The sequence below is a fragment of the Cornus florida genome, unplaced genomic scaffold (genome assembly GCF_030987335.1).
Source record: "Cornus florida cultivar Cherokee Brave unplaced genomic scaffold, ASM3098733v1 CherokeeBrave_3.0.0_Hap2_Chr03, whole genome shotgun sequence".
NCBI lineage: Eukaryota > Viridiplantae > Streptophyta > Magnoliopsida > Cornales > Cornaceae > Cornus > Cornus florida.
In genome coordinates, this window is record NW_026775573.1 from 72,393,427 (window position 1) to 72,421,100 (window position 27,674).

The 27,674-nt window shown below is 36.6% G+C and overlaps 1 protein-coding gene across 2 annotated transcripts; it reads right to left on the reverse strand.

The window, feature by feature from the left end:
- Window positions 1–959: 959 nt before the first annotated feature.
- Window positions 960–5,123, reverse strand: LOC132300768 (protein kinase STUNTED). 2 transcript variants are annotated; one of them, XM_059797997.1, is made up of 11 exons: window positions 4,750–5,123; window positions 3,992–4,209; window positions 3,803–3,876; window positions 3,581–3,699; window positions 3,229–3,344; window positions 2,590–3,144; window positions 2,255–2,503; window positions 2,014–2,177; window positions 1,714–1,941; window positions 1,479–1,628; window positions 960–1,375 (listed from the first exon to the last, which is right to left on the reverse strand). In XM_059797997.1, the coding sequence occupies exons 2-11, from the start codon at window positions 4,143–4,145 to the stop codon at window positions 1,118–1,120; spliced, it is 2,067 nt and encodes a 688-aa protein (XP_059653980.1). In that variant the 5' UTR covers window positions 4,146–4,209; window positions 4,750–5,123; the 3' UTR covers window positions 960–1,117. The 2 variants fall into 2 exon arrangements, with proteins under 2 accessions (XP_059653980.1, XP_059653981.1); XM_059797998.1 differs by having other exon boundaries at window positions 2,590–3,135; window positions 4,750–5,122.
- Between the last annotated feature and the right edge of the window lie 22,551 nt (window positions 5,124–27,674).

Sequence of the window (27,674 nt, forward strand, 5' to 3'; positions counted from 1 at the left end):
AGTTATGCGCATTTTGAGGTATCTGAAACCTACTATTGGAAAAGGAATTTTATTCACTAAAAATGCTGGTTATCAGAACATAATTGCATATACTGATGCTGACTGTCCTGGAGCTATAGATGATAGGCGATCTATTTCTGGTTACTTCACTTTTGTAGGAGGTAATCTTGTTACATAGAGAAGCAAGAAACAAAATGTTATTGCTCGCTTGAGTGCAGACGCTGAATTCAGAAGTATGGCGTTTGGACTTTGTAAAACTTTGTGGTTAAGACTTCTCTTGTGGGATTTGAGTTATCTACCTGGGCAACCGATTCAACTATATTATGACAATAAAGCAGCATGTGATATTGCCCATAATCCAATTCAACATGATCGTACGAAGCATGTTGAAATAGACAGATTCTTCATTAAGGAGAAGTTGGATGGAAAAATTGTAGAGTTGCCTAAGATTCGATTTGAGGTTCAACTAGTCGACATTCTCACCAGAGCAGTTTCAAATCAAGTGTTTTCAGAATTTTTAGACAAGTTGTGCATGTGTGACATCTATGCACCAACTTGAGAGGGAGTGTTAAGATTTTACCTATTGTAATCCGGGATTATACAGATTGTACAGCTGTATGATTGAATTATTTTCTCCTTGATTTAAGATTAATTGGTAGGTAATTAATTTTCCGATTATTGTATATTTAGTTACCTATTTTAGCTAGATATTACTCTATAAATTTAATGTAACACCATCATGAATGATATTGAATAGAGTTTTAATTATAATATTCTTCCTATAAATTTCAAGAATATTTTGCTGCCACCTCCGGTTACCTTTAAAATAATTTATCAAACTCCTGGTACATAATTTAGACAATATAATCAGAACATACATTTTGTGTTGCAAACTTGAACCCCTCATATATATTTTTTTTTGGGCCTTTTCCATTCATAAATTTACATGATTCAGTGTCTACATACAAAAACCACCTCATCATTGGGTGCAGATTTTTTATTTTTATTTTTTTTTCCTTAAACTATACAGGGACAAACTACACACTCAACTAGCTTAGCTGGTAACAGAAATTTTTTGAATTCAAATAAATTGAATTTAAATAGAATACAAGAGAAGCTAATCTAAGCTTGGCGATCGACTACATCTTCCTTTAAAGTAATCCTCGAGGGAAAGTCTACTGCTTTGCTCCATGCTGCTGAAAGATGTGGAGTTGTCATCCAAATCAAGGAGCGCGACACCCAAATGGGACTCGGCACTTGAGTCTGGATAAACTTCATCATCATTACTTTCCTGGTTTTCAGAATTATTCCTGTCCCCAAACTCGGAATTCACCCACTCATCCACGCCTTTCTCCCCTCTTAAGATCTTCAGTATCTAATATATAAGAAAGAGTAAACAAGGAATTGTAAGTGCGATGCTAAAGGGGTGTTTAAGAATAGGTAAACATAGTGAGCAACCATTATGGAACTGCTATTACCTCGTTCATTTTAGGACGAAGCCTAGCTGATCGTGTGAGACAGAGGGTTGCTGCTAGAGCCATTCTCTGGATTTGAACCTCACTAATTTCATTATCCAAATTCGGATCCAATATGCTTGCCAAATCCCCTCTCTCTAGTTTGGGTTTTGCCTAAAAATGAAGTAAGTACTTGATTATTTACATAACTGGAACACTTTTGGAAGTGAAAAGTTTGTGTTATAGAGAAGGCCCTTACCCACATGATCAAGCTTTCTTGTCCCTTGGGAGTCTCTGAATTGATCGGTTTTCTCCCTGATAACAATTCAAGGAGCACTACACCGAAAGAGTAGACATCAATTTTGTCGCTGACTTTCCCATACATGAAATATTCAGGAGCCAGATATCCAAAAGTTCCTACTACGTCGCTGTGTGTTAGAAAAGGTGAAGTCGTTGGTCCCCATATCGCGAGCCCAAAATCAGATAACTGCAACAGAAATGACAATCAGCCATACTGTAAATTATAATAACTTCGATCTGTATTAGTCCAGCGAAGCACCTGTGGTTCAAACTCATCCGAGAGAAGAATGTTCGAAGATTTGACATCTCTGTGAATAATAGGCGGAAAACATTCATTGTGCAAATAATTTAGAGCGTCAGCGATCCCAACAGCTATATTGAATCTCACTTCCAATGACAAAAGGGGTTTTGCTTTGTTATAACCTGCCTTGTAGAACAATTACATATTAGCATAGTTTTGAAGAAAAAAAAAATCATGAATATCAGCAGAAGCTTTTTACCATGTAGATTTTCCTCCAGGTTTCCTTTAGGCAGTAAATCATATACAGACATTAGATCTTTATCTTCAACAGAAATTCCAAGCAGAGGGGTGATATTTTTGTGCTTCAAAGAGGTCATAATATTGACTTCCAGGGCGAAATCCTTCCATGCTTCTTTCGACGACTTCAAAATCTTCACCGCCACTGGCTTGCCCTCGGGAAGAAGCCCCTTGTATACACAGTTACACCCTCCTTTCCCGATCAAGTTTTCTGCAAAGAAACCAGATGTTTAGGAAGACAATACAATTAAAAGAGGAATTAAGTTGTTATTTCACAACCAAATTAGAGGCAGTAACCTGAGGAGAATTGAGACGTTGAAATTTTCAAAATTCCATGACGAAACCACTTGCAGGCAGATGAATTTGTTTTGAGGAGAAGCTCCAAATTTTCTCGTAGCTCAATCCTGCCTGCAAAGTCGATACTCTCTGTTCCCAAAGGAATCCCGGTTCTACTTGAGCTAAAACTAGCCTCGGATTGAGGTGTTTCTTGCAAAGACCGGCTTGGTAAGCTCATCACCCATTTTACCACAGACATATTTCTTGCTTCCGGGGCTGGTGGAATCATTGCACTAGCTGTCCGGAGTAGGGGCCAACCAGGCTTCTGCTCTGCAAAGTCCTCTGTTGAAAAAGAAAGTGAACGCAAAGGAAGCTTCCTGTCTTTCTCGGTAGGGCTTAAATCATCGTCTTTTGACTCTCCACTGCCCTCTCTTGATCCATCTTCAAAGCTCCCAACCACTCCATGGCTGTGTCTTGCAATCTCTGATATCTCAGAATCACCAAATTCAGAATGGTCATCTTTGAAAGTTGGACTTCCAGCGACATATAAACCGGGTTTCGGATCTCCTGTCAGACCTATTATCGTCAGAATCAAATTCAATACTCCCTCCCCTAAAGAAATAACTATAATTGGTTCTTTCACAGAAAGGGATACCGAACCTGCTAGTTGGTTCGCTGCACTCCTTCTGAAGGCAACCTTCCCATTGTGGATAGCTAGAACTTCAGTTGTTGGAGGAAGTCGCTTTGCGCAATATTTAGCAATCGAAGCCCACCCCCTGTAAAATGCCTCTTTGTTCAGACTAATTAGAAAGGATTTACATGAACTGAACTTATGCTATGTTCAGTTGCTTGGAATTGGTGTCTTAGAATTGGAATTGGTGAAAAGTTAGTTGAAACTCCAAAAATTAGTTCAAACTTTAAACTAATTTTTCAACACTTCCAAATTCCAAGGCGCCAATTCTATGCAACCAAACAGAACATTAAAGTAAAACAATGCTATTGCTACACTTACCCGAGAGGGCTTAGCTTGCTGATCCCCACAATTACAGTCCTGGCAGCCCGATTCTTCGCCTCTCTCGCTAAAACCTTTCTGATTGAACTTCCTGTCAAGGTCTCACCAATGAGATCTACCTGACATACAAATATGAGAAAAAAAACAATAAAAATCAGAAAGAGTACCCTTTTTTTTCTTCTTTTTTCTCATTGAGATGACTATAATTTAAGAAAAACAAACCTGTTTTGAATTACATAAATCTTCATAAACTTCTAAATAATTATCCAACAAGGGACTCTCTCTTGAAGCAGAATCTGTAAAGATAAATCCATGTAACAATATTAGGACTTGAATTTAACAAATCAAATGCATTTCAAGATAGTAATTCTATTAAAGTAAAAAACTTGGAGGGAGGCTTGTGTGTAGTACCAGAGTCTCTGGAGACATGAACCGCGAAAACGCAGTCACCAGGATTTGCTACTTTCACAAGAGCCCAGTTGAGAAGCTCTCTGCTCTGGCCATCGATTCGGATCCCAACCAACACATTCCTCGTCTCTACAGCCTTAGCCTCCTCGAAAATCATTGTGTTTTCTCCTAATTTTAGATTACATCTGTGGACTCAATTTGCTCCTAGATTTGCAAAACCTCTGCAAACAACATCACAGTACTTTATAAGATCATGCAAATACTCCTCTCTACAAATGTTCAAAACCCTAGCTAATTAAACAAATCTAGTGCTCCATATAAATACAATCAAAGCTCTCATTACTAAAATTAAATGATACCCATTGACATATTACCATAATAAAATCGATCAAACCTATGCAAATACCATCACACTACTTTATAAGAACATATAAACACTCCCCTTCACAAATGTCCGCAACCCTAGCTAATTAAAGAGCCAAATCTAGTGCTCCATATAAATACAATCAAAGCTCTTATTAATGAATTTAAATGATACCCATTGACATATTACCATAATAAAATCCAAATTGGGTGTTCTAAACAAATCCAAAAGAAAATTCTAGTTTCCACAATGAATTAAAAATTCAAAGTAAAACCCATAAGACACACATGACCATACATTATAAAGGAGATAAGTAATATATATATATATATATATATATATATATATATATGCTGAATTGGGAAAAAATAGATGAGACCCGACAACAGAAATCTACCTAAAAATTGAATTGATTTGTTGTTCAAGCCCATCATCTTATAAAAGTGAAAATGCCGCCAAAGATCATCATCTGTGTACCTGCTCTTCAGCTAACAAGCAATTAAAAAATGAAAACGGTGGGCTATAGGTGACGATAAAGGTTGGTGAAGCAAATTGTATTATGGGTGGGTTTTAAAAAATATATGAACGAGATTTGAAGAATCAGTGAGAGAGAGAGGTGCAGAGGTAAAGAAGAAGAAGTTAGGATTATCGATGGCCGGAGAGAGAGAGAGAGAGAGAGAGAGAGAGAGAGAGAGTTCCCGCGAAAAATGGAAAAAGAAGTGGTTCAGTGGTTTGGGGGTCTGTGTCTTTTGCTTCCGTTAAAAAAATACTCCGTAATACTAATAAAAACCGACTGTGGTTCGCGGGAAACCCATGATATCCGGTCACTTGTAACGACCGACGCTTGTGGCTGAGAAATCTCCACCGGCTATTGCGGGTTGATCAACAGGAGGTTACATCACAATCACTATGCCCCCACTAATAAAAACCCTTTTTTTTAAAATAAAAAAAAAATCAAATTACACTCACCTCCATCATCTTTTTAATAATTGTATTAGAAACCACACAATTGGAATTTTTTTTTAAAAATATTTTTCTCGCAAATTCAAACAATTGGACTTATAAATACAAAACATAACCAAATCAATTCTAACATATATATACTTTTTAATATAACCAAATCAATTCTAGCATTTTTTTTATAAGACGAACTGAACTGAAAATAATTTGAATAGATTTTTATTTTTAAGGCATTGGGGTTACCACACTTGGATTAAATCAAGTCTTATTCAACCTAATATTTATGACGTAAAAAAAATTTTAATGTAACTTTTTTTTCTTTTTAAGATTTGCATGTGATAAAGCAATATAATATATTGGTATGTTACACATGTATATATGAATGAGAATTAAGATTTAGAAAATAAGATATAAATGCAAGTCTATGATAATAAATGCCCATATTATAGAATCAACCCATGCTATTTGAATTAATTTGTTGTAAAAAAAAAAAAAATTTCGAAAAGTTCTCGTGTAATTCATTACCTGTTTAGACACAATTATCATGAACAAGGTCATTTCAACATAAACCCTAACAAAAATATACATTAACTCTTTAGCTAATATATATATTTTATAGTATTTATTGTTTGATTGAGTATTATAAATAATTTAAATAATATAATGATTGATTTTGATAAATAAGTCATTAAACAACTTAACACGTCTAATTCATTTAATAAAAAAGTCATGTTAGTATTAAAGGTTTCTAACAGAATAATCAAATAGGTTGGGTTCTGATTAATATTTTCAACACGATACGATTGTAACTAATAAACACGAATTGTTACTCCTATCGATAAGGTAGACAAATGTAATTTTAAAAAGTATTGAGGAAGTTATTTGAACTCCAAGAACTTTAGGGACATTATTGTAATTTAGTCTATTTGCACAATAGCTTTCTAGTCAACTTTAGGTGTCTCTGTGTGCTTTCTATAGCCATCACACAAAGTAAACATGGTCTTTAGTTTAAAAATATTATTCCATTTTGAACCACAAGGTTACTTTAGTTGATCCATTGACTGAGAAACAAATAGTCTAGTAAATAGACGACCCCATCAACCAATAAAAAAGAGGTCGTCGTAACTAGCTTGTTACCTTTTTCTCCTTGTTTTTAGTATGAAGTAGGGTCATCTACGTCTTTATCATAAATGGAGGGAGAATATTATTACTCCTTTTGAATGATTTTAATATTCTTCATTGATTTAATTAATCTAACTTAATCCCATTTACTCGGTAAAAGATTTAAATTTAAACTTGTTTTTGTAAATCACGACAAGTCGAATACGAATAGTCCATAACTCTCTCTATCTCGTTAGACTGGCTAAAATATTTATTAAACTGGGTTAGTGAATATATTCGTAATTAAAGTTTATATTGATTTATAAAATTTTCATTTAAAAATATTTATCAAACGTGGTTAATGAACAGATTTGTAATTAATGTTTAGATTGATTTATTAAATTTTTTGGGTTAAATGTTCTAACACATTTTCTTTTATTGCTCACCGATTAAACTAGTGAAAAAAAATCTAAACATCCTTCATGTTTGGCTAACTTTTCTTTGACACCTCATTCCTTTAATTGACTGTTAAAAAGTAAAAAGTTTAATAATTAAAAAAATATAATGTCAAAACTACACTTGACTAGAGAAGATGAGATGAGATGTCTCAGGCCATAAATGAGTTTGAGACCAACTAGGCTATAGAAGATGGGACCTTGACTTTTTTCGTTTCTTTTCTATTAAATTACATGTTTTATTGAGGCATATATTAAACATATTATGAAATTATATATTGACATATTATTAGATGTTTAATTGAGGTATATGATTAGTAAAACTAATTATATGCTTCATGCTGACTAATGATTTAATTTTCTGATCAATGCAATTTATAAAATGAAGGAAGACAAAGGGAAAAAATAAGAAGAAATAAATAGAGAAAAAAGATGACATCATATTATAAACATTATATAAAAACATATTGTGAAATTATATATTAACATATTATTAGATGTTTAATTGAGGTATATGATTGGTAAAACTAATTACATGCTTCATGCTGACTAATGATTTAGTGTTTCCCATCAATTCAATATATAAAATGAAGAAGACAAAGGGAAAAAATAAGAAGAAATAAATAGAGAAAAAAGATGACAACATATTATGAACATTATATAAAATATATTAAGTAATTTTCAATTTATATTGTTGGCTTAATCAGGTAAATTGTGTATCATGATTCAAAATCAATTTCATAATAATTTAATTGGATTGATTTTAAAATATATATATATATATATATCTATTCATAATATTAATCAATTTCATAGTAATTTCATTGATTGATTTAAAGAAAAAATCAAGAATCAAATCATTTTAGGAATACTAGATGTTGTTTTTTGGATTTTTGGTGAGATGCTCAATCATGGGTGTATTTCAGATTCTTATACATAAGTACAAGCACTTCTTAGATTCATATCTTATACCTAAATTAAAATGCTATATCTAAGTTAATTTAGGTTAATATTTGTGTTCAAAGTAAAATAACTTAAATTGGTGAAGAGGGATTTTGGCATTATATTTTTTTAACTAGTTGACTTTTGACTCTTTTGTAACAATCAATTAACAGAAGGGAGTGTTAGGACAAAGGTTAACCCTAAATTTTTACATCAATTTATTTTATTTTTTTATTTGTGTAAGTGGATACGAATATTTCTTCTTATCTTGTACTAGAAATAGTAACATTATTAGTCTAAGTCAAAAGGTTGGACATCTATATATATTTAATCCGTACACGACAGAAAGTAGTGGATGTTGCCCATTAAAAGACTTCTTCGCTGGTCTCGTCAAAGCCACGTACGCATCTTCATCAATTTCAAACTCGAAATCATACAATAAGATATTAAAATATTTAAAAATTATAATATTAAACTAGAATATTTTTTTTTCTCTAAACTATTTTTTGTTTGATAAATTACCCCGACTCTTCCTGTTGTTTGGCCAAATTACTCATTGGCAAAACTGTTTTAAAAAGTATAATCAACCTCCCTTGAAAGTTATGCACAATCACTTGACCTCGCATACCGACAATAAGGAATTAAGTTCTCAGAGAAATAATGTTCAAATATTGAAACAAGCATGCACACACCAACTTTTTAAAAGTAGGACACGAATATCACTTAGACACTGCTATATATAAATATAATTTATATTGAGTAATAATATTATAAAATTTTAATTTATTTTTAATTTTTATACTAAGATTTATAATGAGTTTATAACATATATACAATTATTCAACTACTTTGTCATAATAGGGTTTTTCTTTTAAATGAACAAATATTATTTAATGTTTCGCTTCTAATCATATGTGTATTATGCCAATTTTTCTTAAAAAAAAAAGTTGAATACTTTAGAATATATTCATATTATTTTCAAGATTACCAGATAGGCTTATATTAGAAATATTTGAAATATCGGCCTAAGTGTCGAAGAAATATCGGCGAAACGTCCGGATGTGTTAGGAAAGTGTCTAAAATAATAAAATATTATTTTTATTTACAAACACATATATAAAGTGTCAGATACGTGTCCGATGAGTGTCGGTGTCCGACATGAGTAAGACACGTACGTGTACGACTCCTTCGTAGAAGTGTTCGTGCTTCATAAGATAACAAGAATGAAATAAAATGACAATAGAATGAAGTTGTGAATGAAATGAAAATAGAAATGGATTAAATGCTAATTTATTCTATTGTTTAGTTAAAAATATGAAATAATATAGGAATGAAATAATAATTATCATTCTAAGTGGTGGCGTTGGAAGACGACGTTGGTGGAGGTGGTGGAAGGTGGTGGTGGTGGTTGCAAAAGGCGGTGGTGACGGTGAAAGGCTATTGTGGTGTGGTGGTGGAAGGCAGTCATAAGGCGGCAGAAAGCTGCAATAGCGGTGGTGGCGGCGGAAAGGGTGACAGTGGTGGTTTTTTTTTTAGAAATTTGATTTATTATTTGATTTATTTATTTTTTTAAGTTCTACTTTGGAATGGAAAGACCATTTCCATATGTTTATATGTGAAATGGATTTTCATTCAAAGAGAATGGTTATTCTTACTTTAAATTTCATAGCAATCTAAAGAATAGTGGAATGGGAATTCCATTTTAGTCTATTCATGAGCTCCAAACTAGGCCTAAATGTTTCTATTAACTATATCAAATGATCATTTGACCCAATTTTAATTAGAGAAACTCATCTTTACTGATAAGGAGTCTTCACCCAAGAAGTTTGACCGTCATACGGTTTATAAAGATGGATAAGTTCTAGTACCTTGGATAAAGATGAAGAGAGGTTCGCCATTTGTGTTAGAGAAGTAAAGTGTATAACTTTCCTATTTTAATACAACTTGGCACCCCTATAATGGGGTGGTTTGGGTAAAAAAAAAAGGTACGACACAAATCCCTAGGCAATACTTCCCTCTCTTCTACCACTTTTCCGATCTAGCACTGACTTGATCGTCGGAGGTTCTATAATGTCCCAGATTTTTTTGGATTTTTTAAATTTATTTTTTCATGCCTTGTTTTGCGTGCCATGCGGGCCCCGAAGGCCTTTAGGTCATTTTCTTGAGCCGAGAGTTTTATAAGTGCATTTTTAATTACTTTAAGCCAATTGAAAGTGGCATGGTTATGTTTAGAATTTTTCGAAAGTCGGGATGACTTTCGAGCTCGGGAACTTCTCCCCATTTTCTCATTTTAAGTGAGGGGTGTTGTTGGCATTTCACATGCATAGACATATATATGTAAGTATACATTGAGGAGATATTTTGGGGACATGCTTGGCAGTGCAATGGATGAATGAGGGCAAGAGAGTAACTTAGCCTAAAAGTTAGTAACCACAAATTGATGACACTTGGCATGATATGGACCATGGAAGCAAGTTGCAAGACAAACTGATAAGCACTGAAATGTGCACATTTAAACCCTTGATCTTGAGTATATTAGGACTTTATTCTATCTTATTTTCCTGCTTTAGTCTTATTTTACGTTTTTCCCTTTTTTAAGTGTTTAAGGTTAAAATAAGCTAACTCTGCTGAATTAGAGCTTGGAAGGTCAGCCAAAGTCTTGGTGGGAAGATGGAGCAAAATGGGAGCAAAAGATGCAAAAATTTCCTCTTCGATCGATTGAACTTCCAGTGTGATTGATCATACCTTTGATCGTTCCAGCCAACTGCTACGATGGATCGAAGCTCTTATCCTTATCCTCAGAAAATTTTCATCCCCTTTGGTGGTGTGTTCGTCGTCACTTCATACCAAATTGCAATGCAAGTGTGTAGTGTGGACAAGTTTGAATTTATAAAATGCCACTACCACTACTAACTAATAAAATAGCTCGAGTGAGTAGGGATCGTTCCAAGGGAAAGGAGTCATGCTTTGGAATCAATTGTTAGATTAGTAGGTCGAATGATCAAAGAGGGGTTTGATTTAATTAAACTAAGTCCAATTAAAAACAATGCAATTATCAATCTAGAGATTAGAGAGAAAATAAACGAGAGAGAGGACTTGGGGCTTAGAGTTCACCACTAAGCTTCACTTCACTAAACACTAACAATTGTAAATTAATAGGGATATTTTAGTCGCAACATATGTGTGTGTGTGTCACTAATTGAAAACTAAGCATGGAAGGTAAATAAACATAAATTGTCTAGTCAATCTAGTGAATAGCACAACCTATCAAATGAGACCATAATCCATTCAATTAAACCACAATTAGAACACACACAATAGTCTAGAGAAATGCACTCTTTGCATTTATAAGTATGGAACATCAAGAAACAAGAATGTATTGTCCACCTATTTAAGAAATTAAAGCAATTACACTACATCCAGGCTAGAGACATGCAAATTAAACTAATTAAACTAAAGGTGTTGTACAATCCATCAAGAAACAAGTGTGAATCATCAAATAAATCACAAGAGTATTCAATTAAGCACTATGTTTTGACCATTACTAGATTAACAATATCAATACATATGGACATGCATTAATTTCATCAAATCTAGAGAAAAGTACATGAACATCCATTCTAGAATACATAGACATATGAATAGAAATAAATGATCAATTGAAAGCATTAATCTATACGAATCAAGTAAAAATCACAAGATCTATATTTATTCATAATCAAAACATCAATTACAACTAAAATCCTCAAAAATATACAAAAGCTATGTTTAGGAAGCAAGCCTAGGGGCTATTTCTAGCCCCAAGTAAAGGATTTAGCCACTCATTGTAGTGGACATGGAACCCTCAAGGGCTACCTTAGAGGTTGGCATCATCATCTTCATCTTTGCTTTCTTCTCAAAACCCTAGTTCTAGAGAGGAAAAATATATACTCTATGAATATTACAAGATAAAATTGAAAGATGTTCAATTAATTCATTACATTGTCCTTTGAGTAGGCACCAAGTGAGAAATACAGCCTATGATTGGAGGAAATTCGCAGCTACTTGAGTTAGGTAGAAATCGGCGCGCTCGGGAATTAGACAGCTCACTGCCAGCAGGCACTTCGATCGATCGAAGAATCTCAATCGATCAAACACTTAGCTTCGATCTATCGAAGCTGACGTGGCATCAAAAATATCTTCTGGCATTATCCACTTTGCTGAGTTGGCACTGCCTCATTTCGATCGATTGTAAACATCTTCAATCGATTAGGATTCCCTTCAATCGATCGAAGTTCCTCTTGTGCATTTCCTTGGCTTCTTTCCAACTTTGCTCCTTAGCTCTAAAATTGGGCTAAATGGCTCTTGTTAGCCTGTTTGAACTTTATTAATATGAATGTGACGACCCTGGATTTTTCAACCTAGTGTGTCCTATGATGACCCGAAGTGGATCCAAAATGCGAAAGCAAAATGAAACCAAGTTCTTAGAGATGTACATCATCCATAAGACACAAGAATGGCCCTTCAAGGAATTTCGAGACTCAGCGAAAGCAAAATGAAGACAAGGGTATCAAAACCCTACTAAAAGAAGGACCAAGGGTAAAATGGTCATTTTACCCTAAGAGGAAGGAATTTGAATCCTAACAAGTCAAATGAGATAAAAAAAAATTCAAAAACATCCTTTGGTAACTTCACATGAAGTCTCAAGGCCAAAGGAAATGAAATCCCAAAAGAACCCTATCCCGGTTTGAACCAAATCCGACACCCTTTCACTAAAACAAGGATATCATGAGCTAGGAAAAGAATCTGAAACTAAAATTCATACCATTGGAAAGCTTGTTTCGACACGGTCAGTTTAGACTCAAGAACAGACCAATTCGGAGTTAAAACAAAGAAGTTACAATAATTCAAAGTTGGAAGTCCAAAACTGCAAACTCTAGAAGATTTGAACCGGTTCAACATTCTTGAACCGGTTCAACATTGACAGTATGCCCAAGCTGAACCAAAATGACACCTTGAATAGGTTCAACTATTCTTGAACTAGATCAACTTAACCAGAGTTGAACTTAAACAGCAGAAATAGTGTTTTAGCAGAAAAATGAGTTTGGAGCGCGGTTTTCAAGATCAAGATGACATTTTTCGGAAAGATATCGTGAAGAAACTCCCCCTAAAATCACATTTTCTATGTGACAGAGTTGAGAACACAATTTATTTCCCAAAGAAAATCCCCAAAATGCCCTTAAGCAAAATTTTTCAACAAAAGTATGAAATGAATCCATAAGAGGCTCATTTCGCCAACGAAAGAGTTTTTCCTAAAAATGACCATGTACGCGGACGTAACTTACCTATTAGGATGCGCTACAATGATCCATGGTTTAAAAATACCACCGATGCAAAATACGACCTCCCCACGGCCAAAATGACAAAAATGAAGCTTGGAATGAAAACTTGGAACTCAAAATTATGAAATGGTTTTGAAATGCTGTTTGGCCATTGGCCACACTTCATACATGATAAATGAATGCTAATGGATGAATTTCATACACAATGCACGCTCCGGTGCAAAATAGCATCCTAAAACGCATGATTTTTCATATATTCTTATTAAAGACAAGATTTGACATCCATGACATAAATGTAATTCTGAAAGAAGTTTGGCCATTGGCCTCATGTCATATACATAAAATGAGAATCAAAAAGTGTTATTAGGCACACATTACAAATTTAGAACTAAATATACACATTTGACATATAAGATTACAAATGGCTTTTCAAGCCAACCTTCACAAGAATTGAACCCTTCAAGTCCTCAAATCATCCAAGCATAATGAGAACCTCAACCTTGATTCCTGTACCTGAAATATACCCCAGTAACTTTGGGGTGAGCAACATAAAGCTAATCATAGGAAATGAACATGGATTGACCTAGCATTTTACAATTTTATCACCTTAAGGTGAAACATGCTAAAGGGCTCATGCCACCTAACGTTTATGTCAAGGGTGAGACTTAGGGAGCATCCTAAGCTACCCTAGATCATTTCTAGCATCAATCACGTCATCCATGCAATTCAAACTACTGGAGCATGCTATACAAAGCAACATGATATAGATTCTCAAAGTTACCAACTTGAAATCTAAAGTGCGAAAACAACCAAAGTGGGTCATGCCACCTAATGTCTATGTTCCAAATGAATCTATAGGATCCTTCCTAAGCTACATTTGAATAACAAAACACAAATCACAATATCTATGCAATTTAACCAACATAGATGCATGTTATACATAGCAACTAGATATAGATTCTCAAAGTTATCAACTTGAAATCTAAAATACAAAGATGACAAACATGCCACCTAACGTCTACGTTCCAAATGAATTTATAGAATCATTCCTAAGCTACATTTGAACAATATAGCATAATGTGCTTAATAACATCAATGTTTACATTGATTTATCAAAAATCATAAAAACATAAATGTACTTAACAACATTAAATTGCCAATAACCAAAACCACAAGTCACAATTAAACATTGGTTGTCAACTTGGAATTGAATGCGAAAACAAATAGTGGAAGACTTGGACATCACGTCTCGGACTAAACCAAGAACAAATTGGTTAGTCCGAGCATTAACCCGCTGGGAAGACCACCCTAGTGCGCACTATCTCAATGGGGAGAATTCATATCTCCCGCACTAGAGCCAAACTCTAGCCATATCACAGTAACAATGTCCCAAGACTCCAAAATAAATAAGTTAATAACTTATATACGAAATATATATATCAGCACGAAACTACATTCCATGCACAAGTAGGTTGAAATCACACAATACATGCCCTAAATCCACAACTACTATAGGATGACAATGTCGAATCTTCAGAGCGCGATTCGTTACGCGCTATTATAACATCACATGTCGACTATTCAGTGTGCGATTCGTTACATGCAATAACAATATAATTCAATATTGAAACATAATCGCATAAGTCCATTACAAGTCTAAAATCATGCTTCAAACATAATATCAATGTTAAACACATGATTTAATCAATAATGCAATAGAAACGGAAATTAATCAAATAACTAATTAATTTCCCTAGGTTTCAAGTCTCAACTAAATGGCCTGCAATTCATACATGTTAAACAACATAGCATGGTATCTACACACATTCACAAAAATCTCAAGTAGGCCAATGGTACAACAAGGTAGAATTTAATTATATCATGATAATTAAACTTATAAATTTCAAAGCAACTTCAAATGGTCCTTATTTAATATATACTAGTATATAAGTCCTAGTCATCATGATTATCAAGTTAAAAACTTAATTAGGTCAAGGGAACTAGTAAATAGATTTTAATTAGTCATTTAATTTAAAATCTCTAGATTTTCATACTAGTCCAAATGCTCTCAAATTAAAGTATGTTAACAAACATGCCAAGACTTAATTTAAAAGTATATCACAACTTAATTTCATACAAGGTACACCCATGAAAGTTAAACTTCCACAAAAGATAATTATTAAATAAAAAATACAATTCTTATTCAAATAATTCCAATTTAATATATGTTAACACACATATCAAAACATAATTTATCATCATGCCACTTTTCAATTCTAAGCTATATGTATCATTGTAAATTTAATCTTATACAAAGAATTAAATATTACTAATTTCCTAGATTTGATACAAGTCATGCAAACAAGTTGTATAATCATGGAAAACATCCATTACAATGCATACAAAATCCTAAAACATCCCCTACCTCCATTTGAGATGAAATCTCAAATCCCCACCGAAATGAAATGGCTCCGAATCTGACGAAACTTCTAGGTTTTGTCAGGGACAACACGGTGAACAAGAACCCCAAGGAAGCCCCATGAAAATCACAACTTGACTTTAAACCTGAACTCAAGAAATGGCCAAAACGAGATTCCAATCGGTGGAATCAAAGGCCTCGCCAAGACGAACATAAAACACTAAGGCACCATGACTTTTCGTTGAAGGGAAGAAGCTCAAAAGAGGAGAGAGAAGATGGCAACCATGGGAGGAGCTAGGGCCGGCCATGGGAGAGAGAGAGAGAGAGAAAAATCTGATTTTTTATGATACCCCCGGATTTCCGGATGCAGGTTGGCCAAGCCCACGCCCGATTACCCGAGGATATCAAACCAATTAGTAATAAACGAACACAGAATATAATTAAGAAAACAGGAATAAATAAATTACTGAAAAGAAACTAGAATAGTAAACCCAAAACTGAAAACCTCAGAATAAAATGTTTATAAAGAAAGTATTAATCTAATACATCCAATTTCTTCAATTCTAATACAACTTGGGAATCCATCTGGTGGACCCCTAACAAAACCAACACTGAGAAATGAACCACCGGAAAGGAATCCAACGCTAAACCATACAGGAACCACCTACGTCATCGGTAGAGTGAGTAGTCGTCTCTGCTCAGTACGAACAAGCTCTAAGACCTGATACCGTCATTTACCTGAAAAATAATAGTGGGTCAGGCCCACGAACAAGTTCTATCCTAACTACAATCCAAATAGAGACCCGATACGCAAATACATCCTAAATGTCTCAACCATATCTATATAGTCCGTAAATATATATATATATATATAAACACTATAGGACTCTCACTAGGCTATGCTGAGGGTCTCAACCTAAATAGAAGGCAACATGCAAAAATGCACCTGAGTGGGCATGACTACTTAAGCCTAATAGGGTATACCTCAACCAACATAGCTAGCTACGCATCCTACTGCATATACGCTCCCTAACCGTCGACTATGAGACTCAAGCTCAGACCGCGCTACCATAGTTTATAGATATAAATTCCATCTAAACCAATGTAGTGCCGCTCAACAGTTCGTTGCCATGACACGACATAAAATTAGAATTTAAATGTTTTAATTAAATCTATATCCATTCTACTAACAGAAAATATAAACAACCATCCGTTATGTCGTTCAACTTTTTTAGTTGACAAGACATGCATCCATGTAGGATTTAACTATTTTAGTTAATCAATTCCGTATGTATGATTGGGTTGGAATTAGCATTTTGATCTAATCCGTCCCTCCGTATGTCACCGGCCCAAACTGGTACATACATGCAAATGATCCGTAAATGATGCAACATTTTATGCAGTACATCAAACACATCCATATAATTCAAATAGATAATAAATAGAATTTAAATTGTTCATCATCTATAATCCAGAATCCATCCACGTAACTAACAAGATAAGGTTTAATAGTTCATCAAGTTAATTATCCAGCATCCATCCAAGTAATTGACAGAAAATATATATAATTAATTCTTCAATTAATTCTAGGCCAACATCCAATTAGATTAACAGAACCTAAGTATTAGTTTAGCAATCTAAGTCTATAACCCAAATAATTGCAGAAAGATGTTTAAAGGTTCATCAATTTAAATCCAAGAGTTAAACCATGTATTGTTTAACGGTTCAACGACTAACATCCAGAGCATGGATAGATCAGTTTTAATAAATCAATAACTCTATCATGCATATGAATAAGTTTTAAAATCATAATATTATCCAAGAAATTGCTAAAATTAATTATAGCAATTCAGTTCCTTTTATCCATCAATAGCATGCTAGGTTGCATCTTTGCATACTGTTTTATTGTTTTAGCACCGAGCCATAAACTATGCTACAAGTCCAATTTGTTAATTAAAAGACTCCCTCATACATTTAAGAATCATATTATAGCACCCTAAATTGTCAAATTAAAATTAGACAATTTAACTTCCTTCCAGCAGTTAACCGCGCACAAGTTGTTAACTAGCGCACTGTTAATTCCATTAATACAAAGAGGGTATTTTATGCAATACAAGACCTTAATTACATCCTAAATTAATTATTAAAACCCCCATTAAAGTTTTAAAACTGTTCAGAAACCCTAAGAGCTTAAACAATTTCTGAAAACTTACAGTACGCATCAAAATGGAAAGAGCCTGCTCTAAAAAAAAATAGAACAGGCTCAAACCAACATTGAGTTGGCTCCAAAAACTTTTGGAGTAGGCTCAAAGTGTTTGGAGCTGCCTCCAAAACATTTTGGAGCCGCCTCCAAAAAGGGGAAGCCCACTGTTCCGCTTCCTTCTTCGTTTCCAATGATCTGCTTCGACCCCGGCCACTTTCTACCCTTCAGTTAGTTTTTAAAACTGATCCTAAGGGTCTTATTAATACCAAATAGCATCTCAATAGTTTGGTTCGACAATTGAAATTTATTACAGTGATTTAAAACCTCTATCGATTCCTTATGCGTTAACATACAACTTGATCTTCGATTTACAGACATAACTACAGGTAATACTAGAACATATACAAATAATCAAAACTGATCTTAACCATCCTATATATATTCCATGACATCCTAATCCCTTGTTTATAACAATATGAATTAAATCATTCATTAAAACGGAACTAATCTATAAGCTTAAAATAAATGTAATACCCCTAATTTTAAAAGGATAGTCTCGGCATTTATTTATTATTTTTATTGTATTTTTGCATGATTATTTGGATTAATTATTTTTATTTATTGTTTTGATGTAATTGTTTACCTATGTGTCATGTGTTTTAAATTGAATTAAGTTATCTTTTATTCTTTAATTGGCATTTTATTGTTTAAGTGTTTTAATTATTTAATTGGGTCATTTAATTAGTTAATTAGTTAAGTGGATTTAATTCAATTTATTATTTTTTTCATTTAATTCTGTTTTAAGTTACAGTTAAATTTAGGGTTGCATTACATAGGTGGCCGACGTAGGTATTTATCTTAGGTCTGTTTATGGGTCGAGATGGGCTCTGGCTTAAGGTTACATGGATTAGGGTTTAATCACTAAGCCTATAAGTATGTGTGTCATGGTGGTTTAGGGTTTGAGAATAATTAACCGGAATTTCTGTAAAAACAACAGAGACCGTGAGATACAGAGAGAGAGAAACAGAGAGCAGTTGTGGAAAAACAGAGTGAGGCTTAAGAGGATTTGTACAGAAAGGACCAGGGAGGTTGAGTAAGGATTAGAAACAGAGTTATAGGAAGCTTGGCGGTGTTCAGAATTGCAGGAAAACTTAGAGACGACACAGGGATTTCATAATTGAAATCACAGGCAAGTTCTTCTCTTTCTCCTTCCCTTTGGCTCGTGTTCTGTGCACCTAGATAGTCTCTAGGGATTAACTAATTAGTAAATGAAACTTATGTGTTCAATGCATGCTTGTTGATGATTTGTTTGCATGGAATCCAAATCTGTTTATAGTTCGTGTATTGTTGCTTCCTGTTCTGTTCATTAAAACATATTAGAAAATCTGTTGAGTTTTGGTTATGATTCTTGCCTCTATCTTCTATAAACAAACCCTAGGGATGTTAATGGGATGTTATAAGACTCCTAAGATCAGTTTGTGAAGAGAAACAGAGAGGTTGGAATATAATTATAATTTCGGTTTGGTTCCTAACGCAGGTTAGTTTGGTAGCAAATTTAGTCTCTGTAATTGTTTTTAATTGTTGTTATCAAGCCATTGGGATGCTACTGGGTATTAATAGGACACCTAAGTTTGGTTTTAAAAACTAACAGAGGGTTAGGAATAAGCCGGAGAAGGAGCACAAGAGCTGAAACACGCACCGGGGACGAAGGCTCACACAGGAGGTGAGAGCCGGCTCCATAGAAGTGGGAGCCGGCTCCCACAACAAAGTGGAGCCGGCTCTAGGGAGTCCTAGAGCCGGCTCTAGGCTGGAAAAGAGCCTGCTCCAAATTCTGGAGCAAGCTCCCTTGGTATTTTTGGTTTATACGATTTTTTTTAATTTTCTACATACTATGTTCACTGTTGGAGCATGGAGACTGTTTGAATGAATCTGGAACTTTACAGAGGGATCAAGGAATGAATTTTGAGTGTTATTAAGACCTAAATTGAGTAAAGTTTAATTCTAAGTTGTCGGGACAAATAGTGTAAAAATTAAGGCACTTAACAAATGGAAGTTGAATTAATTGTTGAATTAAAATTCAGCAATTTGATGGAACATAATGTGTTTATAAAACTTGTTTTAGAATGCATTCAAGTGCATGATAAGGTCATTTAATTATTAATTTTGATCTATGCATGCTTAGGAGGCTAGTTGCTGAATTATTAAATTATTTACTGCAACTATATGGTTAATGCTTGGATTTAAACTGCTGAGATATTTAAACAATCTTCTAAATTGTTTTAGCAATTTATTGGTTAATAATAGGATTATTTAACCTATTCACATGCATGATGGAGTCCCTGACATATTAAATGTGGTCTATGCATGCTCTGGATGTTAGTTGTTGATTTGTTAAATCGTCTCCTGCAACTATATGGTTAAATGCTTGGATTTAAATTGCTGAAGCTTTAAATAGTTTTCTGCAATTGTTTGGATGGTAGTTTTTGGTCTGTAAATTATTGAACTGTTATATATGTTGTAATTTACATGGATATGGAGGATGGTATGTACCGGTATGGGACGGTGACATACTAGGGACGGTTTAGCTCAAAATGCATAAACCTAACCTAATGGATTAATGGAATGGATTGAAAGATATCGAATCCTAATTGTGGCTAAGTCAGATCAGCTGTAACCAAGTTGGATGACTTCCTGGATTAACGGATGGTAGTTAAGTCATATCAACTGAATAAGTGGAGTGACTAACTAGTTGGTTTATTGTAGGTCAGTTTAATAAATAGTTGAACTGCTTACCTTGGATTTGGACGGACTTTATATATATGGTTATGGTACCACGAGTTGAGCTTGAGTCTCAGACTCGTTGGTTAGGGTGCGTATATGCAGTGGATGCGTAGCTGGTTATAATAGGTTGAGGTGTACCCTGTTAGGTCTAGGTACTCATGCCCACCTTTGGGTGCGTATTCGCATGTTACCTTCTATTCAGGTTGAGACCCCTATTATAGACTAGTGAATGTTCCTTAGTGTGGATATATTTATATGTATGGACTAGATAGATATTGTGAGGTGTCTACGGTGTATCTGCGTATCGGGTCACTGTATGGATTGCAGTTAGATTAGAACTTGCTCGTGGGTCTGACCCACTCCTTTATTATTCTTTTCAGGTACAGGACGGTTCCAGCCTTAGAGCTTGATCGTGCTTGTCGAGGACAGTCTCACTTCCATCTGAATACGTAGGACTTCTCTCGATGTTTCTAGCATTATCTATTTTCAGTTTTCAGTTTCAGTTGAACTTTTGGTTAGAGGTGCATCAGTGGATTCCCAAGTTGTAACCTTGAAGTTTTGGAGGATTGGAGTTTCATTTTTCCGTTGTCCATGGAGGATTTTATAATTAATGTTTCTTTCAATTTTATTTTATCTTTATTGTTCTTTTTGTCATCTGTGTTCGTTTTAAAATACTTTAATTGTTTGATATTCCCTCGGGTTTGGGCCTGGGCCTGATCAACCCGTGTCTTGGATCCGAGGGGTGTCACAGTTGGTATCAGAGCACTCGAGGTTCAAGTGTCTCTAGGACGTTTCGTATTAAGACTTCCGCATAGCGTTTTTTTTTATAGAGCTCATGTTTAGGATTTGTTGAATTCTTTTACGGTTCGTTTAAACTCGTACTGATGTCTGTCTTTCTATGTTAACAACATGGTTAACACTGGAAGAGGACAGAACATGAACAGTCGACAGAGGAGAGCGGCACGTAGACAGCAGGAACGTCTGCAACGTCGGCAAATGGAAGAAGAGCAGCAAATGCCGGGGTTTCAGGAGGAGCAGGAGGAAGTTCAACAGACGCAGGGTTGGGACAGAGATTCAGAGATTCCTCCACACCTCAATGACCTTGTTGCTCGGGCTATAGAGGCTGGGGTAACAGCTGCACTCCGGAACCAACCACAGGTTCAGCAGGCACCTGTACCAGCACCAGTGGTTCAGACGGATTCTTGGGGAAAGGCAAGGAGCTCTTTCACAAAGGGGAGTCCACCTGTGTTCTCAGGCTCCACCGATGCGAGAGCAGCTCACCAGTGGAAACAAGACATTGAGCGTCATCTTCGTTTGGTTCAGTGCACGGAGGTTCAAAAGCAAATGCTTGCTACTTTCAAGCTAGTTGGGGATGCACTACAGTGGTGGGAGTCAGTTACCACCCCAGAGGAGAGGATGACATTGTCTTATGATGAGTTCAGTGTTCACTTTGACGAGAAATATTTTCCCTATGCAGTCAGGGCAGCTATGAAGACCGAGTTTCTAAGTCTGCAGCAGGGAAACATGACAGTGGCAGAGTATGAGCAGCAGTTTACACGCTTGTCTCTCTTTACACCGGAGGAGGTGGATACAGAGGAGAAGAAGCGTAACAGTTTCGTCAAGGGACTGATGTGGTCTATCAAGAGAGCTATTACAGGTAGTCCAGCCTATACTACCTATGCTCAGGTGGTAGACGCCGCGCTACAACAGTATCAGTTGACTGTGGACATAAGACAGGCTCGTGGTGAGAAGCGGGGTGATAAAGACTCTGCTAATCAGTCAGCTGAAAAGAGGAATGGCAATGGTCACCGGCAGAATGACAAAGGCAAGTTCCAAGGGCAACAGCCTTGGAAGAAGCACAAGGGTGGTTCAGATGCTCATCGGAATGGGGCACCTATTCAGAGGCAACAGAATGGAGGACCACAGGCAGGACAGGGTCAGCCACAGGCTAACCGACAGAGGAGGCCATTTGGTACTTTCCAGGGTAGTTGTTACACTTGTGGAGAGTATGGTCATACCACCAGGCAGTGTCCTAAAGCAGGACAGGGACAGGGACAGTATGTGCAGCAGGGACAGAGGGCGTCAGTGCCTTTACCAGCTCCACAGGTTCCATGGATTCAGGGACAGACACATCTGGCTTTACCGGCACCGCCGCAGACTCAAGGACAGGCACCACAGCAGTTGCATTATGGCAGGGTGTATAACCCCAAGCCACAGGATGTTCAGGCACCTCAGACTATTGAGGGTAAGTTTCCTATTCATGGTTTACCTGGACGTGTTTTATTTGATACGGGTGCTACACACTCATTTGTAGCTAGGACTTTTGTTGCTTTATCTGGGATGAGGACGAGGGTATGCACTAGACCTCAGGGTATTTCTACACCATTGGGTGATACAGCTATTATACATGAGAGTGATGGGCCTGTGACACTAGATATTGGCAGACTCAGGTTTCTAGCCAATCTACTGGTCCTGGACATGCACACTTATGATGTGATACTTGGGATGGATTGGTTGTCTCACTACCATGCCCAAGTTGATTATTTTGATAGATCTATTATTTTTACCATACCTGGTCAGGATATGTATGTAGTAGCTATGCCACGTTCTAAAGGAGGCGGTAGCACCTATTTGTTCCATGTGGAGGAGGAAAAGGATGAGGGGATTACTGTATCATTGGATAACATACCAATTGTACAGGATTTCCCGGATGTATTTTAGGATATTCCAGGGTTGCCACCTAGTCGCGAGATTGATTTTGTGATAGACTTAGCTCCAGGCACTGCGCCTATTGCTAGGGCACCCTATAGGATGGCATCGGTAGAGATGAGAGAGCTGAGGGATCAGATTCAGCAATTACTCAGCCAGGGTTTTATTCGTAGGAGTACATCACCTTGGGGAGCACCGGTTCTGTTTGTGAAGAAGAAGGATGGTTCGCTTCGTCTGTGTATAGATTACAGGGAGTTGAACAAGGTTACGATTCGTAACAAGTATCCTTTGCCCAGGATTGATGACTTGTTTGATCAGTTAAGGGGAGCCACATACTTCTCCAAGATTGATCTGCGTTCTGGGTATCATCAGCTGAGGGTTAGGGAGTAGGATGTTCCTAAGACAGCGTTTCTCACGAGATATGGTTCTTATGAGTTTCGTGTTATGCCGTTTGGGACGACTAATGCACCTGCAGTGTTCATGGACTTAATGAATAGAGTCTTCCGGGCTTATTTGGATCAGTTTGTTATTATCTTTATTGATGACATCTTGATCTATTCTCGGTCGGAGGACGATCATGCTAGACATCTTTGCATAGTCTTGCTGACACTTCGTGAACACCAGTTATATGCCAAGTTCGAGAAGTGTGAGTTTTGGCAGCGGGAGGTGAAATTTCTGGGTCACGTGGTGTCAGAAAAAGGGGATAGCAATGGATCCGGCCAAGGTTTCAGCGGTGGTTGAGTGGGGACAGCCTACATCACCTACTGAGATTCGGAGTTTTCTCGGTCTGGCCGGATATTACAGGAGATTCATCCAGGGGTTCTCCAAGATAGCAGGACCACTCACTCATCTGACCAAGAAGGGTGTACAGTTCGTGTGGGATGAACACTATCAGCGAGCTTTTGATGAGCTGAAAAGGAAGCTGACTTCTGCACCGGTTCTGGCTACTCCGCAAAGCGGGATAGAGTATCTTGTTTACACGGATGCTTCATTGTAGGGTCTTGCATGTGTATTGATGCAGGAGGAGCGACCGATTTCTTATGGATCTCGGAAACTTAAGCCTCATGAGCTTAATTATCCAACATATGATTTGGAGTTGGCAGCAGTGGTTTTTGCCTTGCGTATTTGGAGGCATTATCTGTTGGGTGAGTCCTTCAGATTATTCAGTGATCACAAGAGTCTGCAGTACTTGTTCACTCAGCGGGAGCTGAATATGAGATAGCGCAGATGGTTGGAGTTTGTAAAAGACTATCATTTTTCTATACAGTACCATCCAGGGAAAGCGAATGTGGTGGCAGATGCACTCAGTCGCCGACCTGTTGGTAGTCTTTCTGCTCTATTCACTATTGAGTGGAATGCTTTGAAGAATGTAGATGAGTTGTCAGATGCTTTTATGGCTTGCATGGTGGTTACACCTTCCATCATTCGCAAGGTTTTACAAGCACAACTCACTGATCAGCAGTGTGTCGACAAGGTCACAGAGATAGCTTCCGGAGAGGTTCCATTCTACTATGTTGGGGCTGATGGAGGTTTAAGGTACAAGGGACGGTTAGTGGTACCTTGTGCTGATAATTTGAGGAAGGATGTGATGACTGAAACTCACCACTCTGAGTTCTCTGTTCATCCAGGAGGCGATAAGATGTATCAGGATATGAAACGGCAGTTTTGGTGGGCAGGTATGAAGAGGGACATTGCTCTTTTTGTTTCTCAGTGCAGTACTTGTCAGATGGTTAAGATTGATCATCAGAGGCCGCCAGGAGCTCTATAGTCACTACCAATTCCGGAGTGGAAATGGGAGAGCATATCTATGGATTTTGTGGAAGGGTTGCCAAATTCTTTCAAGGGGCATAATTCCATATGGGTCATTGTGGATAGGTTGACCAAGTCAGCTCATTTCTTGCCTATTTGCACTGACTACACTTCGGAGCAGTTGGCGAGGCTTTACATTTCAAAGATTGTGAAGCTACATGGCATTCCATTGTCTATTATATCGGACAGGGATTCGAGCTTTGTATCTGGATTTTGGAAGAGTTTTCAGCAGGCTTTAGGTACGGAGTTACACCTTAGTACTGCTTATCATCCTCAGACTGACAGACAGACTGAGAGGGTGAATCAGATTATGGAAGATATGCTTCGGTCGTGTGTTCTGGATTTCAAGGGCCACTGGGAGGAATATTTGCCACTTGTGGAGTTTGCTTATAACAATAGTTTCCAGAAGACTATTGGGATGGCACCTTTGAGGCGTTATACGGTCGACCGTGTCGATCACCTGTTTGTTGGATGGAGGTTGGAGAGAATCGATTCTTAGGTCCTGAGTTCATCAAGGATACTTCTGAAAAGATTGCTCTTATTCGAGATCACATGCGTACTGCCCAAAGTAGGCAGAAGAGCTATGCTGATCGTCGCACTCGTGCTTTGGAGTTTCGGGTTGGGGATCAGGTTCTTCTCAAAGTATCTCATATGAAGGGTGTTATGCGCTTTGGGAAGAAAGGGAAGTTGTCTCCGCGGTTTGTCGGTCCATTCATGATTACGGATCGAGTGGGAGCTGTCGCTTATCGGTTGGCACTTCCAGATAATTTGGATCGCGTCCATAATGTGTTCCATGTGTCCATGTTGCGGAAATTTCTGCGTGATGAGGATCGGTATCAACATATCGTGTTGGGGAGATTGAGTTGCAGCCGGATGCAACTTATTTGGAGCCACCATGTCGTATTGTTGACCGTCGGGATCAAATCCTTCGCAATAAGGTTATCCCTTTGGTTCGTGTGCAGTGGAGCCATCACAATGAGGCCGAGTCCACTTGGGAACGGGAGGATGTCATTCGCTCGCAGTTTCCTGAAATATTGGAAGAAGGTAAGGGCGAATTCCGAGGACGGAATTCCTTTTGTTAGGGGGGAAGAATGTAATACCCCTAATTTTAAAAGGATAGTCTCGGCATTTATTTATTATTTTTATTGTATTTTTGCATGATTATTTGGATTAATTATTTTTATTTATTGTTTTGATGTAATTGTTTACCTATGTGTTATGTGTTTTAAATTGAATTAAGTTATCTTTTATTCTTTAATTGGCATTTTATTGTTTAAGTGTTTTAATTATTTAATTGGGTCATTTAATTAGTTAATTAGTTAAGTGGATTTAATTCAATTTATTATTTTTTTCATTTAATTCTGTTTTAAGTTACAGTTAAATTTAGGGTTGCATTACATAGGTGGCCGACGTAGGTATTTATCTTAGGTCGGTTTATGGGCCGAGATGGGCTCTGGCTTAAGGTTACATGGATTAGGGTTTAATCACTAAGCCTATAAGTATGTGTGTCACGGTGGTTTAGGGTTTGAGAATAATTAACCGGAATTTCTGTAAAAACAACAGAGACCGTGAGATGCAGAGAGAGAGAAACAAAGAGCAGTTGTGGGAAAACAGAGTGAGGCTTAAGAGGATTTGTACAGAAAGGACCAAGGAGGTTGAGTAAGGATTAGAGACAGAGTTATAGGAAGCTTGGCGGCGTTCAGAATTGCAGGAAAACTTAGAGACGACACAGGGATTTCATAATTGAAATCACAGGCAAGTTCTTCTCTTTCTCCTTCCCTTTGGCTCGTGTTCTGTGCACCTAGATAGTCTCTAGGGATTAACTAATTAGTAAATGAAACTTATGTGTTCAATGCATGCTTGTTGATGATTTGTTTGCATGGAATCCAAATCTGTTTATAGTTCGTGTATTGTTGCTTCCTGTTCTGTTCATTAAAACATATTAAAAATCTGTTGAGTTTTGGTTATGATTCTTGCCTCTATCTTCTGTAAACAAACCCTAGGGATGTTAATGGGATGTTATAAGACTCCTAAGATCAGTTTGTGAAGAGAAACAGAGAGGCTGGAATAGAATTATAATTTCGGTTTGGTTCCTAACGCAGGTTAGTTTGGTAGCAAATTTAGTCTCTGTAATTGTTTTTAATTGTTGTTATCAAGCCATTGGGATACTACTGGGTATTAATAGGACACCTAAGTATGGTTTTAAAAACTAACAGAGGGTTAGGAATAAGCCGGAGAAGGAGCACAAGAGCTGAAACACGCACCGGGGACGTAGGCTCACACAGGAGGTGAGAGCCGGCTCCCACAACAAAGTGGAGCCGGCTCTAGGGAGTCCTAGAGCCGGCTCTAGGCTGGAAAAGAGCCTGCTCCAAATTCTGGAGCAGGCTCCCTTGGTATTTTTGGTTTATTTTACGATTTTTTTAATTTTCTACATACTATGTTCACTGTTGGAGCATGGAGACTGTTTGAATGAATCTGGAACTTTATAGAGGGATCAAGGAATGAATTTTGAGTGTTATTAAGACCTTAAATTGAGTAAAGTTTAATTCTAAGTTGTCGGGACAAACAGTGTAAAAATTAAGGCACTTAACAAATGGAAGTTGAATTAATTGTTGAATTAAA